Genomic DNA, 15,499 nt, shown 5'->3' on the forward strand with positions numbered 1-15,499 from the left:
GAAAAGACGTTTCCAAGCGGGCTCTTTCCCAGTTATATACCTGTTAGATGTTTGGTGGTGGCAGCGATAAAGTACAAGGACAAAAGGTAAAATAGTTTGCACCTTGGGGAAGTTTTAACCTAAGCTGGTAAAAGTAAGCTTAGGAGGTTTTCATGCAGGTCCCCACATCTGTACCCTAGAGTTCAGAGTGGGGAAGGAACCTTGACAGGGCCCTATTTTGCTAGGCAAATGCAGTATGAGACAATCCCTTCCTGAAGGAACATGACAAGGCAGGCACAGGGCAAGAAGAAAACCAAGGAACAGAGAGGTGAAGTGACTTGCCCAAGATCAGGCAGCAGGTCAGTAGCAAACACAAGAACAGAACTAGGTTTCCTTATTTCCAGTCTGGTGCCATAACTGCTGGACCTTACTCCCTCTCACACCAAAGGAAACAACCTTAATTAGTAGGTTCTGTTCTCAGTGGGAAGTGTGTACAACACTAGAACCAGTGTCACGTTCTGAAATAATAAAACTATACAATTCATAATAAACTTCAGACAAAATTCTGCCCTCAGATATGTGCACACAACTCTCGCTGGGAGCCCAGAGAAAAGGTTTTGTATGTGTACTGTATCTCCAAAAGCAGAATTTTGTCATTCAGATTTAAAGCAAATTATATCTCAATTAACAGGTTTCAGGCTTAAACAAACTATTAATAATTTCAGCCCACAGTAAGATTTCAGAAAAGCATGAATAATTGAAGAGCTTTATAAACATGAGCTACCTAAATATAAAAAGACTTGTGCTTCAAAGACTGTCTGCTAGTAAACCATTAAACATTCAGACTGTATTAAAATGTTTCTAATTGGTGCTTTGTTCTCAAATGAGTTTTCGTTGAATTGTAACACAATCAAATCAAGGGCCCCAATTCTGTAAAACAGTAATGCCAATATTATCTTAGAACATGCTGAAAAAAGATTTGCCCATGATGAATACCTCTGAAAATATAAACCAAAATAATTTAATAGCGTTAGTCTATTCAGCACAAGTTCTTATATCACACTCATCACTGTACTATCTAAACATCTTCCAGATAGGGATAAGGTCCAGTATTACTACGAATGGATGCTCATGCTAAAACTTAGTTTAATCAAACTGGAGCTGATAAATAAATTGGAAGACAATTTAAATTTAAAATTTCTAAATTGTTTCTGTTTGCAGGGTTCGCAATGGATGTGTCCCATCTTTTGTGAAATGTTCTCACTATTTTTTACTGAATTTTTTTTAAATCAAACTCATGTTTGAAATCTTTCATTTAAACAAAAAACATGTTTGCTTACTGAAAACCCATAGTTTTAGTAAAACTTTTGATAATTTTGAAAATAATTTCCATATGAATTTCAATTAAAATAGTGCAGTAAAAATATTCTGGAAAATTTTGTGAGAAATAGAAGGTTTTCATAACGTCCACAACTTTTTATTAAAAGTTTCATTTCAATAATGCGTTTTTTTTCAACAAAAAAATAAATGTGTGTAAAAAATTTCAACCAAAGAAATGTGAAACAAACAGCATAATTTTCTGCATATTATAAAGGATATTTTTCTGTTGTATTTTGTTGGGATTAGTTATGTTGAATTATGGCCCAATCCCATGTAGTATTTACTACTTTTTGTAAGGTTCTGTTTGCACCTCACACCTCCTCACACCTTTCAGGACTAAGCCCTTAGAAGTGAATTTGGTGACTTAAATCAAAGCCTTGGTGAGCAGGATTTAACTAAACAATTATGATTACCATAATAAATGAGATGCCAATATAGACTCCAACCCTGAAATGACAGTACACAGATGGACTTCTATACCCATGAAGCAACCCGTTGACTTCATATGCAGAAGTCAAAACTTGTTATCAGTTGCAAAGGTTGGAACCCTATTGTGCTCAGGAAGCACTTTATATTGAACTGCAAAATAAAAATATTAGAAAACTAAAACAATAAAGTCACTGCAACAGGTGAAAGGTGACACTGAATATTTTGCCATCGAGATTACAATTGGATTCACTAAATCCCATATATTCATATTATGCACAATATCATATTACCTAGGTGTCAGATACATGAATTATTAAGAAAAATCTTTGCTGTCCAAGTACAGACCATATTCTCTGCTCCCTTTCCTATGAGTCCAGGGGATAGATATGTAAGAGAGGAATCTGTTAGATTACCAAAATGGAAGAGACTACAAATGGCTATGTGCAAAGAGGTGGATCTTGCATTTGCAATAACCTCAATTACTGGTCATCATTAGGGACCGAATCTTGGAACTCCAGTGTTAAGAGGATTGACTTCTGTAGCTGTCATGTGTAGTAGACTTTATCCTCTAAGGACCAGCCATTATAAGGGGATGAATGACACACATGAAGTAAAGTGGGTCACACATTCTTTTTAAGAGAAAGCTGAAATGGAGGCAGCTATTAGTCACAAAAACAAACGCAGTAATCTGGAATTTAAGAGGTTCAGCAAGTCTGGCAAGCAGTGGGTGCAGAACCCTGGAAGTCCACTCTTTGGGTATGTCTACACTATGAAATTAGGTCGAATTTATAGAAGTCGGTTTTTTAGAAATCGGTTTTATATATTCGAGTGTGTGTGTCCCCACAGAAAATGCTCTAAGTGCATTAAGTGCATTAACTCGGCAGAGTGCTTCCACAGTACCGAGGCTAGAGTTGACTTCCGGAGCATTGCACTGTGGGTAGCTATCCCACAGTTCCCGCAGTCTCCGCTGCCCATTGGAATTCTGGGTTGAGATCCCAATGCCTGATGGGGCTAAAACATTGTCGCGGGTGGTTCTGGGTACATATCGTCAGGCCCCCGTTCCTTACCTCCCTCCGTGAAAGCAAGGGCAGACAATCATTTCGCGCCTTTTTTCCTGAGTTACCTGTGCAGACGCCGTACCATGGCAAGCATGGAGCCCGCTCAGCTAACGGTCACCGTATGTCTCCTGGGTGCTGGCAGACGCGGTACTGCATTGCTACACAGCAGCAGCAACCAATTGCCTTGTGGCAGCAGACGGTGCAATAGGACTGGTAGCCGTCATCGTCATATCCGAGGTGCTCCTGGTCGCCTGTGTGAGGTCGATCAGGAGCGCCTGGGCAGACATGGGCGCAGGGACTAAATTTGGAGTGACTTGATCAAGTCATTCTCTTTAGTCCTGCAGGCAGTCCTATTGAACCATCTTATGGTGAGCGGGCAGGTGATACGGATTGCTATCAGTCCTATTGCAACATCTTCTGCCGGGCAGCCATGAGATGTGGATGGCATGCAGTCCTTCTGCACCGTCTGCTGCCAGCCAAAGATGTAAAAGATAGATGGAGTGTATCAAAACAAGAAATAGACCAGATTTGTTTTGTACTCATTTGCAAACCCCCCCCCCTCCCCCCGAGTCTAGGGGACTCATTCCTCTAGGTCACACTGCAGTCACTCACAGAGAAGGTGCAGTGAGGTAAATCTAGCCATGTATCAATCAGAGGCCAGACTAACCTCCTTGTTCCAATAAGAACAATAACTTAGGTGCACCATTTCTTATTGGAACCCTCCATGAAGTCCTGCCTGAAATACTCCTTGATGTAAAGCCACCCCCTTTCTTGATTTTAGCTCCCTGTAAGCCAACCCTGTAAGCCGTGTCGTCAGTCACCACCTTGCTCCCTGCGTCAGAGCAACAGCAAACAATCGTGCATCTGAGTTGAGAGTGCTGTCCAGAGCAGTCACAATGGAGCACTCTGGGATAGCTCCCGGAGGCCAATACTGTCGAATTGTGTCAATGGTACCCCAAATTCGACCCGGCAAGGCCGATTTAAGCGCTAATCCACTTGTCGGGGTGGAGTAAGGAAATCGATTTTAAGAGCCCTTTAAGTCAAAATAAAGGGCTTCATCGTGTGGACAGGTACAGGTTTACATCGATTTAAAGCTGCTAAATTCGACCTAAAGTCCTAGTGTAGACCAGGGCTTTGACATTCATAAACTTCTGCACCACATCCGAACTCATACAAACCATACTGGTGTTGCCAATGTCAGAATTACAGCAGATTGTAAGATCCTCAGGGCATGGGCCAGGTCTTAGGTGTAAAGTGCCAAGCTCAGTGCTGATGTTCAGTTACCAATAGAAAAAAAATGTGCATTTTTAATAAAAAATACAGTAATTCTAATGGTTAGCCCTTCCCCCAAAGCTGCATATTTTGAATCTGTAAAGAAATTTGGAATCTGTTTTTCCTAATGAGTCCTAACATCAACAAACCTTTCAGTTACCTGATCTTATTTTTGTTTTTCAGAAATGCATCTGTTTACTATATTTGTTTTTTTCCCCCTTGGAGTTATTCTGTGTCCTCAAAAGCAGCCCTCACAAGAACCAATTTAAAGTCCCTTCAATTACATACACCAATGAACAGACAAAGGTAGTAATTTACTGCACTTCAATTTCCAGTGTTGCCATTAGCTTTTCTTGTTTCAAAGTCAAAGACGTGGTGAGAATAAACCAGAGGGTAGGAGGTAGGACAAAACAGAAAAAAATAGGATGCTTTTCAGCAAAAACTTATGTTACTACTGCTATGCTCCCTCTCTACACCAAACCTGTAGAACCAAGTCCTGAATCCGTGCAAGTCAACCTGGGTCACCCTGGTCATGCCTGACCCTGGAGGAGAAGGAATGTTCACAGTAGCTGAACCTGTCTTCACTGTGGGGAGCCAGGACACACCCTTTCCTCCTGTCTAGCTTGAAAGAGCTCAGGGAAATAGACCAGCCCAGGCCCAGTAGTGGGGGTACAACTCGGGCATCACCAGACTTCCATGCTCTGTAGAACCCAACTCAGGAACCATGGGCTCTCTCCGCATTTCCAATTGCCACTGCAGTTGCGGGTCTTGGAGCAAGCGCAGAAGATTCCCCTGCAACTAGCGATGACAGACTCCAGGGCTGCTGCTGACTTTATACATGTCAAGACAGCCCAAACCCTCCAGATCCCTCTCCTACCAAAACCCACACCGGACCTGGCGGACGCAATTGATGGGTTATCCCTATCATCAGGACTGGTGACCTAAGAGACAGTCCCCTTAGAGGCCAAAATGGAAGGGCATCAGGAAATAGTATGTTTTGATGTGATCTGCTCTCCATTCTTTCCAATAATTCTTGGCATTCCTTGGTTGGAGCTGCATTCCCCATGGATCTCCTGGTGGCGGAGGAGCATTAGCGTCTCTTCCGAATATTGCCAGATAGCTTGCCTCCAACAAATCGACCAACCCCAAGTGGTCGCATCCAGGGTCCCAGGATTGGATAAGACCCTAAGAAGCAAGACCCTGGACTGTGGGGGGTAACCAGAAGAGAGCAGCCCCAGACCAGAAGCTCAGCCTCCTCGACAAGTACTGAGGCTACCTGGATGTGTTTGAAAACAAAAATGCAGATTCATTATCCCCACACAGGGACTACACCTGTCCAATAGACCTATAACCCAGGACAAGGTGCCCTGTGGATGGATAGACACTATGTCTAAACCAGAGCTGGATGCATGACACGTGTATAGCAAGACAATCTCACAATGGGCTTCATTCAGAGATCCACTTCCATAGGAGGGCACTAGCCCTCTTTGTGTGAAAAAAGTACAGGCTACTATGCCTCTGCATAGATCATCATGCATTGACTCAGGTGACTATTCAAATCGGTACCCCTGCACCTCATCCCGGAATTGCCGGACTGCCAGGACCTTTTCACTAAACTTGATCTTTCAGGGGCACACAATTTAGCATGGATAAGGCCTGGGGGTAAATGGAAGACAACTTTTCAGACCTGATATGGGCACTCTGAATATTTAGTAATGCTGTTTGGCTTAACCAATGCCCTCACAACATTTCAACATTTCATAAACAATGTTCAGGGACATCCTGGATCAGTACATAGTCATCTACCTTGATGATATATTGGTGTTTTCTGAGGAAGCCCTGAGCAGTACTGCCATAATGTCAGTCTGTCCTGGAGAGACTATGAAAGCTTAGTTTCTACGCCAAACTAGAGAAGTGCACCTTCAACCAGACCACCACTGAATATTTAGGTTACATGGGGCATTCAGATATATATGCAGAAGGTGGAAGTCATCCATAACTGGACAGCACCCCAGACCCACTGAGAACTTCAGTGCTTCCTAGGCTTTGCAAATTTGAATAGGCGATTCATCGCCAAGGACTGTGAACAAACAGCCCCCTGACTTGCCTCCTTCATAAAGCCATTTGATTCACTTGACTGCCTGAAAGCCCAGCTTGCTTTCAACCAGCTCAGGACTGCCTTCACCACTGCCCCAATTCTGGCACACCCTGACCCAACTCACCCATTTATAGTGGAAACAGATGCATCCAACGTGGCCCTCAGGGTGGGACTCTCTCAGTGACTCAGACCCCAGTCAGTTCTTCATACCTGTGCATTCTACTCTCAAAAAAATCATCCCCGCAGAGATGAACTATGAAATATGGGCAAGAAGCTGCTTCCAATCAAAACTGCATTAGAAGAACAGCATCACCACCTTGAGGGAGCTCAGCATGCAGTACAGGTATTTACTGCCCATAAGAACCTCCATTACCTCCACAAGACCTGAGCTTTGAACCAGAGGCAACTAAGGTGAGACCTGTTCTTCTTTTGATTCAAGTTTACAATTACCTGCCACCTGGGAAATTGAAATGGGAAAACTGACACTATCTATCTGATAATCGTGAAAACTGACTATCACGAAAAGGGGAACACTACCGGGAAAAGGAGGACCTACTTCTGGGGCCCTGTTCCTCCACAATTCAGCAAGACGGGCTCTCCCTTATCCGATCTGCCTCAAAAGAAGATTCGCTTGCCCAAGTAATACAGTCTATGCTATTAGGAGCTAAGATGCACAGTTCCGTGCGGGATGGGATGACATATTTTGATGAACTCATAAATGTTCCCCTGGGGTGCCTTGACAGGAGATGCTACGGCTGTGCCACAGTGATCCATTGGTGGGTCACATTGGCTGCCCTACACCTCCTGCATGGTTGCCCTTTTTTATGGTGGCCCTGCATGCTGGCCAAAGCCCAAGCTTACATAGACTCCTATGAGTGCTGTGAATGTACCAAGATGTCCTGGACCAGACCTCTCGGCACCTTAGTACACCTGGAGACCCCAGCTAGGCCTTTGTCCACCATCAGCCAAGACTTGTGGAACTCCCAGCGTCTGATGGTCACACAATATTCTTAACATCCATAGACCATCTGACTAAAATGGCTTATCTCCTGCAACCACCTGTGTCGAGACCACAGCCCAACTCCCAGTCCATCTCCATGGACTTCCAGACCACATAGTTTCAGACAAGGCCCACGTTTACCTCCCGCTTCCGGCACAAAGCGTTCAGATTACTCAATGTCCGCATCTCCACCTCCACCATCTACCACCACAAACAGATGGATGAACTGAAAGGGTGAACCAAGTATTGGAACAGTACTTGAGGCATTTTGTAAGTTGTCACTAAGATAACTAAGCCATGCCTGCCTGATGTGGCACTCTGTCCCTCTCTAGCGGCACCTAGATCATCTAGAGATTAATGAGTCTGCTACAGCCTTAGCTAAGAGCCATGTGGGTTTTAGCTCATGCAATAGAGACTCATGCACTAAACTTCAGAAGTCCCAGGTTCAATCCCGCCCACTGCCAACCAGTGTCTGTCAGTGTTACACTCCACAGGTTGGAGCCTCTTCTTTGCTAATTATGGGTTCCAGCCCTGTTTTTACCCAGCACTACCGCCAGCCTCCCTGGTGCTACCACCAGCCACCAAGTGAATCCAACAGATTCATCTCGTTCAGGAGAAACTCAGGAATCACCTAGAAGAGGCAAGGACAGAGTTTCCACTGGAGGACCCTATGAGGACAGGCACTACAGAAAGAATCACCCAGCAGGGCTTGAGTGGCGGCCCCTCCACGGCCCACTGATTGTATTATGCCGATATATAAACCAGGAAGCCACTGTGTGGAGCTGTGTGAGCAATGACACAGACTGCCAGCTTGCTTCCTCTCCAGACCTTGCCTGGCTGTGGACCCTAGAATCTGCTTCTGACCTTGGTTTGTCCTTGACTCTACTATTTGCCTGTTGTCTGTAACCCAGTGGCTGACCCTGACTCACTGATATCCTCACCCAGCTCGACCCCAGAACCACTACTGATCTCCTGACCACAGCTTGGCACCTGACTGGGGCACACAGCCTCTGTCAGACTTCAGGAGAGCACAGAGATTGAAACTGTAAGCTGATTTTATTACAGCGGAAATTGTCTGAAGCAAATGAAGCTTCCATTAAAATATTTTTCAGACACTATATGTCTGGAGGAAATCTGTGAAATTCCAGTTATGTCTACACTGCAATACAAAACCCAAGGCAACAAGTCACAGTGCCCAGGTCAGCTGACTTGAGCTCTCCGGGCTCAGGCTGTGGGGCTATAAAATGTCAGTGTTGGACTCAGACTCCAGCCCGGACTCTGAGATATTCCCCCTTGTGGGGTCTCGGAGCCCAGGCACCAGCCTGAGCCCGAACACCAATACTGCAGTTTTATAGCCCCGCAGGCTGAGCCCCACACACCTGAGTCAGCTGACTAGGGCCAGCCACAGGCCTTTTATTGCAGTATATACATATCCTAAGACCAAGCTCTGACTCAGCTTTGAGCTCAAGCCCCCCTTCTATCCACACACAAATCAGTCTGACTCAGATCAGCAAGCACTCAGGACCTGGGTTCTAGACCCTGCTGGTTGGGTGGGTCAGACCCCAAGTGCTGTTGTGACTCAGGTCCAAGCCTTGTCAGTTTGCCGTGTGAATGCAGCTCAAACTGCAGACCCAAGTGACGTTTGCCTAGTGCAGTGTGGACACATAAGCACAGTTGTGAGACCCAGGTCCAGGAACCGTAAGCCCTGGTTTAAAATGCAGTGTGGATGCTTCAGCATGGGCTTGGAACGACCAAGTCCACAAGCCTGGATCTCACAGGCCCGGGATTACCGTGAAGTGCAGATATAGCTATAGCGACTGAGAAACAGAGATGCATCGTGTTTTATGATATGGCAAATGTTATTATAAAACAAACTTTTTAAAAGCATCTGGCTCCCAGGATTCTCCAGCACTTCGAGGTTTAGAACAATTGGAAGGGCAGTTAAAATGAATACATACCTGTCATACCGAAGCAGTCTCTCTTTTTTTGAATCCGCAGCTTATCTGTAACAACCTACAGTTAACACAAAAGAAAAGTGACTATAAACCCAGGACCTTCTTTACAAAATACATTTCTAATACAGTTTAATCTGTCTCAAACTGGAGATGTGCTTTACACTAAAGTACAAATTCTGATTTCTGTACTCAAAACTCGTAAGATTATCAGAAGTGGCAGTGAGTAGTGAATAGTGCACTGGACCTGGGGTCTGCGTTCTTATGCCTTGGCCCTAGCACTGATAGTAGCTTCCACGTAAGTATAAAAACCTCCAAGATTTGTGTGTTATAGACTGGCTTTGTCGGAAACTCTTTTGACAGTCTTAAGCCCTGTCTACATTAAGGAAATCTGTACCAGAATAATACTTGACTGCCTGCCATATAGAATTATAAAGATTAGATTTGAGATCTGTGGGGCAGGAACATCAACATTTTATACCTAACCAGTGTCCCTTAAGTGACTTGACACAAGACGTCCGAACACGTTAGTATTAGAGCCAGAAATGTATCTCAACCCTGATCCCCATTCTGCTACTCTACCCTCAAGACCGCACACTCTCCTAGCTAATGACTTAGATGATGGATAAGAAGATTGTTCGTTGATATATCTTGTATGTCCAGCCTGCCCAAAATAAACGTGGGATTTGCTTTAAAGTCCAGTTGTGGTCAGAAAAGCAGCTCTGTAAAAAAACATCAGCACAATTAAATACATACTTTCTCTGTTTCATGTGAAATCTGTTTATTTTATGGATACAAACATGTTTTTACTCTCAGTGGTGCAGGAACAATATCAGTCACGAAAAGCAAGCTGTATTCTGTCCGGCCTCATACATCAACAGAATTATTCAATGCACTATTGATGAAGATGAAAGAAACAAAAAGAACTCAATTTGCCTTTCAGGGTTAAGCAAGGGCAGGGAATTTAAAAATCTTCCTTGTTAATTGATCAAATTTAATCTGGAGTGAGAGGACAAGCAGCTATGGGAAAGCAATATTCAAATATTAAATAGTAAATAAAATATTTAAACATGAAGTAAACGTAAAATTACAAAGTATTATATTAATCTGTAAACGTAAGTTAAAAGGAGATAAACTAAGATGAACTAAAATTAATTAAAAACAAAGGTTCATTTTTAAATACATTCTAACCAGTACACCATTGTTCTGTGGTCTCATTTGAGATTTACAGTAAATACCTAGTTCCTGGCAAAGATGTCTAAACTTCTGTAAAATGTCTTTTGTATAATGCCAGTTGTCAAATGTGACTTAAAGTGATCTGTGTGGTTACAAATGTAATCCACAGTTTCAGTGTACAATAAAAATATTAACTACAAAAATGAGTTTATGAAAGTCAGTGAACTGAAGTTAAAATAGAGATCTGTGTTTTAGTGACTTAGAAAATGATTTACTGGTATGCAGTGGCATTGGATTAATTAGTATAGTGGGGGTGCTAAAAGCCATTGAATAAAACTGTAAACCCTGTATATGATGGAAACCACTTCAAGTCAAAGGGTGCTGCTGCACCCCCAGCACCCCTAGTTCCAGCACCCTTGTGGTATGTGATTTCCTCATATGTAATCATTGATTCCCCCTCGGCAAATGACAGTTTGGTCAGGGCTGAGTGGTTAGATTTGGAGTGGAGGCTAATGTATTGAGGATCTAAATTGTAAGAATAAATCAAAATAGGAAACATGAAGACTTAAATAAAACTTACTCGCATCACTGCATACAGAACAGAAGTTCAGCTCTCAGACTATTTACCCCTCCCCCATTACCAGAGCAAATGGAAGAGTGCACACAAATTAAAATCTGACAGCCTCACAGAGGATGGGTTGAGGTGACTCTTGATGTAGGTAATACGATCCTATTTTCCAGAAGAATAAACTGATGCACAGATACTAAGTCTGACAATGGCCTTGTCTGCACTAGGAAATTCACCCAGTGCTAGAGCTGGCTATGTCCATAGGAAGGGACTATAGAAGAAGTTCCCACCGGAGCTACCACAATTGTAGCTGGGAGTCCTGATGCAGACAAGGTGCCACCAGCCTCTATTATCATCAGAATTTAAAGACCTGTCTACACAGCAAAAGCTGTGCATGGGCTTGTCTGTTCAACTTGAATCCAGCTAGCATGGGTAACAACAGAAGTGAAGAGAGCATAGCACAGGCTTCAGAATGGACTAGTCAGCCAAGCATGCACCAAAAGTCCATGCCAGACTTGCACTACCCGGCCTGAAGCCTGGCTGTACTGCCTTCACTGCTATCACTACCTGGGCTAGCTGGATTCAAGCTACCTCACAGCTAACCTGTGCACAGCTTTTCCTGTGTAGACTCAACCTAAGTGCCAGTGGTAAAAGACAACACACCAAGTATTTTTCTGTCCTTGTTGATGAAGCTAAAGATGCATGAAAAAAAGAACAGCTGTGTCTCCTTTTACGCTTCTGTGGAAAAAGGAACCATTCAGGAAAGAGCTCCGGGAGGCTGCTTCCACGTGGAAAATCTAAATGCTGAATCTGTCTCAAAAACGATTATTGAAAAACTACAGCATTTGAGGCTGGATATTAATTACATTTTTGCCCAGTGCTACGATGGAGCTTCTGTGCTGAGTGGACATTTAAAAGACGTACAAGCTCAAATTCAGGAAAGGATTACACATGCCTTTTATGGGAAATGCTGTCCTCACAGGCTTAATCTTGTGTCTGCAATGACATGTTCCAGCATCACCCAGTGTCAGAGACTCTTCACATTTGCTCAGGCACTGTACATCTTCTTTAGCAGTAATTACAAGTATTGGGAACCGTTTGTTAAGGCACAGCAGGACCTAGGCCAGAAGGTACCTGAACTAGGTAGATTGTATGAAACTCGCTGTGACTCCCTCTGGAAAATACATGCATAATTGGCACTGTAGTGGAAATACTGGAAGCCATTTCAGTTCAGAGAGCTGATGGACCATCAGTTAGTATTGCAAAGGGCTTGATGGCAAAGATAAAGAGCTATTCCTTTCTGTTGAGGCTCTTGGTTTTGGAAAGAATATTCAAGATTTTGCACAGGGCTTCAGAAGAACTGCAAAATGAAAACTTGAATCTATCAGGTGCCATGGAATTAGTAGCAAGCAATGTTGCTGCTCTTCAATAAATGAGAACATCTGAAAGCAAATGGAAGGAGATGTGTGATGAAGCTGAAATCATTGCCAAAGAACTTGAAATTGATATTCCAGGTCTGACAATCGCAACTGCTGAGCACAGCAATACAAAAATGGCAAGAAGACCTAACAAAATATCCTCCAAGCTGGCCTTAGTTTTTGTTTATAGTACACTGGGTCAGTCATCGACACCTGATGTTCCCAAGAGCACTCAAGAACCTATAAAATCTGATTTCTACTATCCTATTCTGGACAGAATTCTTGCTGAGCTTGATAGATGATTCACCTCCAACTCCAGTTTGCTTTCTGCAGTAATTGCTTGTGACCCAAAGAATGAAAATTTTCTTGATTATGAGAAACTGAAAATAACTGCAGATCACTATGGATGACAGGCACCAATTTTGGCGATCTGGATGCAGAATCAAAGTTGCCAAGAAGCACATTGCACCAACAATCTGACTTCAATTTCTGAATTCTGGAACGTTCTCGATGACTTACCAAGGGGTTACCAGTCTTTGCTGTCTACTGTAGATTATTGTGTTGAGCCTTCCAGTTTCTACAGCATCAAGAGAGAGGTACTTCTCTGTGCTCAAGAGAGTTAAGGACTACTTAAGATCCACAATGGGAGATGGGCATGTAAGAGACTTGGTAATTTTAGCCTGTCAGTGTGAAGCTTCAGAACACCTGGATTTTGCCAAGATGAGACCATGGCATTATCCATTGTTTTAGCTCCTATCTGGAGTGTGTGTTTGTTTTCAATAATTTATCTTTCAACATTCCTGGAACAAATTACCCATCTCATTCTCCTCTTCGCCATTTGGAACACAAGACATTTAGAAAACAACAGTTGCAGGCACAAGCAGATTTTATTGACTTTTATTTCTGTCTACTAAAGATAGTGTACAAACTATGTTGCTGATATGTGTGTTAAGGCTTCAAAGCGGATACCTCAAGGCTTGGGATTATCTTGCTGTATTATTTTTGGATTGTTCTAAATTTACATATAAATTTAACATATGGCTTTAATTGCTGTCTGTATATATATTTTTTTGTTCTTTGCATAGAATTTAGATACACTGCTCCTGTCCGCTAATTTCTATGTTATGTGTTTTTTGTTTTTTTTTTAAAAAAGCCTAGAGTTTTCAAGTGCCTATGTAGTCCCTGGAATCATGGTTAAAGTTGCCCCACCCCCTTAATTTGTGCCAGGGATTGCCAGGGCACCAGCACCTCTAGGCTTGGCAGTTCATTGCCCCAGTACCTCTGGGCTTGCTGCATCAGTTATGAAAATTTAAAAAATTGCTTGAGTCCCAGTACCAAATTGCTTGGACCTTGGCACCTCTTTCATGACAAATTAAGCACTACCCCTGCCCCCAAATCTGAAATGGTGCCCCAATACCAAGGGCCTAATTTTTAGAAATGCCAAGTTCTCAGTATCTCTGAAAATCAGATCTGAAGTAGGCTAACGTTGGGCACCCCAGGTTAGCGGATGCCTTTGAACATTTGGACCTTTCACGTCTCTACAATTCAGCTTCCTCATTTGATAAAATGGGGCTCAACGCCTCTGCCCTAGGTAGGGCGAGGTTAGATTCGCTACGGCCGCGGGACTAGGGTGCGCTGGGAAGGCAAAGCGGTATCAGATCACCCGCAGCCCTTTGCATCTCCCCAGGGCTTTCCGGGCAGGCGCTCACACGCCTCGGCGAAGCGTCCTCTTACCTGGGCTGCCGTCTGGCGGCACCATCCGCCGCTCGGGAGGCGGGGAGCCCGGCCGCGGGCTGACTCCTCGGGGGAAGGAAACCGCGAGCCAGCGGCAAGGGCCACCGAGACCTCGCGCCCGGCCCCGAGAGGAGGGGGATCTCCGAGCACCGGGCGGCTCGCGGGCAAACGCTGCCTCCCAGCGACGTCTCTGCAGTGGGGAGGATGCTGCCCGAGGCGAGGGGCGTCTGCAGCCGGGGAGGCCCGGGCTGGGAGCAGCAGCAGCACTCGCACAAAGCAGCCGGCTGCCAGCAGAGCCAGCGGCGGGGAGCGGAGCCCCCCTGGAGCCGCTGCTCGCATGAGACAGGCGCTGGGGGGGGAGCAGCCGCCGCCGTAGGGCCCCGGGCGCAGGAGCCCCCCAGGGGAGCGCGGCTGCCGCGGCCGAGTTACTGGCCCGGAGAAAGTTTCTTTCCAGGGGGTCCGGCTCCAAACCAGGCCGAGCTGCCGAGGCGCCGAGCCACAGATCTGGCGCAATCGACTTCAGCCGCGATCGCTCCCCTCCCGGCCCGGGGAGGGGTTGGCGGGCCGGTCCCGAGCGCAGATTCCCCTTCCCCCAGGCCCTGCTGGAGGCCCTGGTCCCCAGCCGCGAACCTCGGCCCGCAGGGAGAGGGCTGGGAGCCGGGATGCCCTGGGCTCGCCAAACGGGAGCTGCCCAGCAGCCGAGCTCGCTGCGCTGCTCTGGGTCCTAGCCCGGGGCCCCTCCCCCGTCCCAAGCGGAGTTGATGCCCCCCCCGAGCTGTCTGTGCGGGCTCGCTCATGGCCTCTGCGGCTGGCGAGGCGCTGCCAGGGCCCTGCCGAGGGGAGGTCGGGCTGCAGTTCTGGGTGGAATCCTTGCAGCTGGTTCCCGGCTTGCTGGCTCCCGCTGTGCTGCTGGGGGTCGCCTTGGGCGTCGGCGCCGCGCTCCTGCTGTGTTTCTATGTGATCGGGCCTCTTCTGCAAAACAAGGTACGCGTTGCTGGATGGGATCTTTGCAGTAGAAGGTTTTGGCTTCGGGCGGATTGAGTGGGTTTGGGTAAATACTCTTGGTCCTACCTGATCCTGCCAGCCTTGGCCTCCGCCTCCCAAATTGGAGTACAAAAAACTGTCAGGCCACTCTTCTTGCTCTAAAAAAACCCAAACCAGTGTCTGATGCACAACAGCAACACAGGACACCGGGTCTGTCACCTCCTGAATCAAGCCTGCTTTGGGCCTCTAACTCTCCAAATTGTAATGGGTACACAGAGAATACATGTAAATGCTTCTATTGTATCAATATCTGGAGCATTACACATTCTGGTGCAACAGCATTGCAACCCCACAGCTGACACCTGGATTCTACTGGATCTAGCTGGCAGCACAAGAAAATCTGCACCCAACCACAATAATGCTTCAAAATCCCAGGTCTGACACATAGGCC

At 45.4% G+C, this 15,499-nt stretch overlaps 2 protein-coding genes across 7 annotated transcripts in view; one reads left to right on the forward strand and one right to left on the reverse strand.

Moving 5' to 3' along the window:
- The window catches only part of EVC2 (EvC ciliary complex subunit 2), a 162,310-nt gene extending 147,892 nt beyond the window's left edge, over nucleotides 1–14,418 (reverse strand). For all 5 annotated transcript variants that reach the window (XM_074951693.1, XM_074951692.1, XM_074951691.1 and 2 more), the window contains exons 1-2: nucleotides 14,065–14,418; nucleotides 9,175–9,229 (exon numbers count right to left, since the gene is read on the reverse strand). In XM_074951693.1, the coding sequence (XP_074807794.1) occupies nucleotides 9,175–9,229; nucleotides 14,065–14,403 (394 nt within the window). In that variant the 5' untranslated portion in view covers nucleotides 14,404–14,418. The remainder of the gene's footprint in view (nucleotides 1–9,174; nucleotides 9,230–14,064) is intronic.
- A 160-nt stretch (nucleotides 14,419–14,578) lies between these two features.
- Nucleotides 14,579–15,499, forward strand: part of EVC (EvC ciliary complex subunit 1) — a 75,306-nt gene continuing 74,385 nt past the window's right edge. Inside the window, exon 1 of one of the 2 annotated variants that reach the window (XM_074951696.1) lies at nucleotides 14,579–15,048. In XM_074951696.1, coding sequence (XP_074807797.1) covers nucleotides 14,860–15,048 — 189 coding nt within the window. In that variant the 5' untranslated portion in view covers nucleotides 14,579–14,859. The remainder of the gene's footprint in view (nucleotides 15,049–15,499) is intronic. The other variant, XM_074951695.1, reaches the window with a different exon arrangement.

This window comes from Natator depressus, chromosome 4 (genome assembly GCF_965152275.1).
Source record: "Natator depressus isolate rNatDep1 chromosome 4, rNatDep2.hap1, whole genome shotgun sequence".
Lineage (NCBI taxonomy): Eukaryota > Metazoa > Chordata > Testudines > Cheloniidae > Natator > Natator depressus.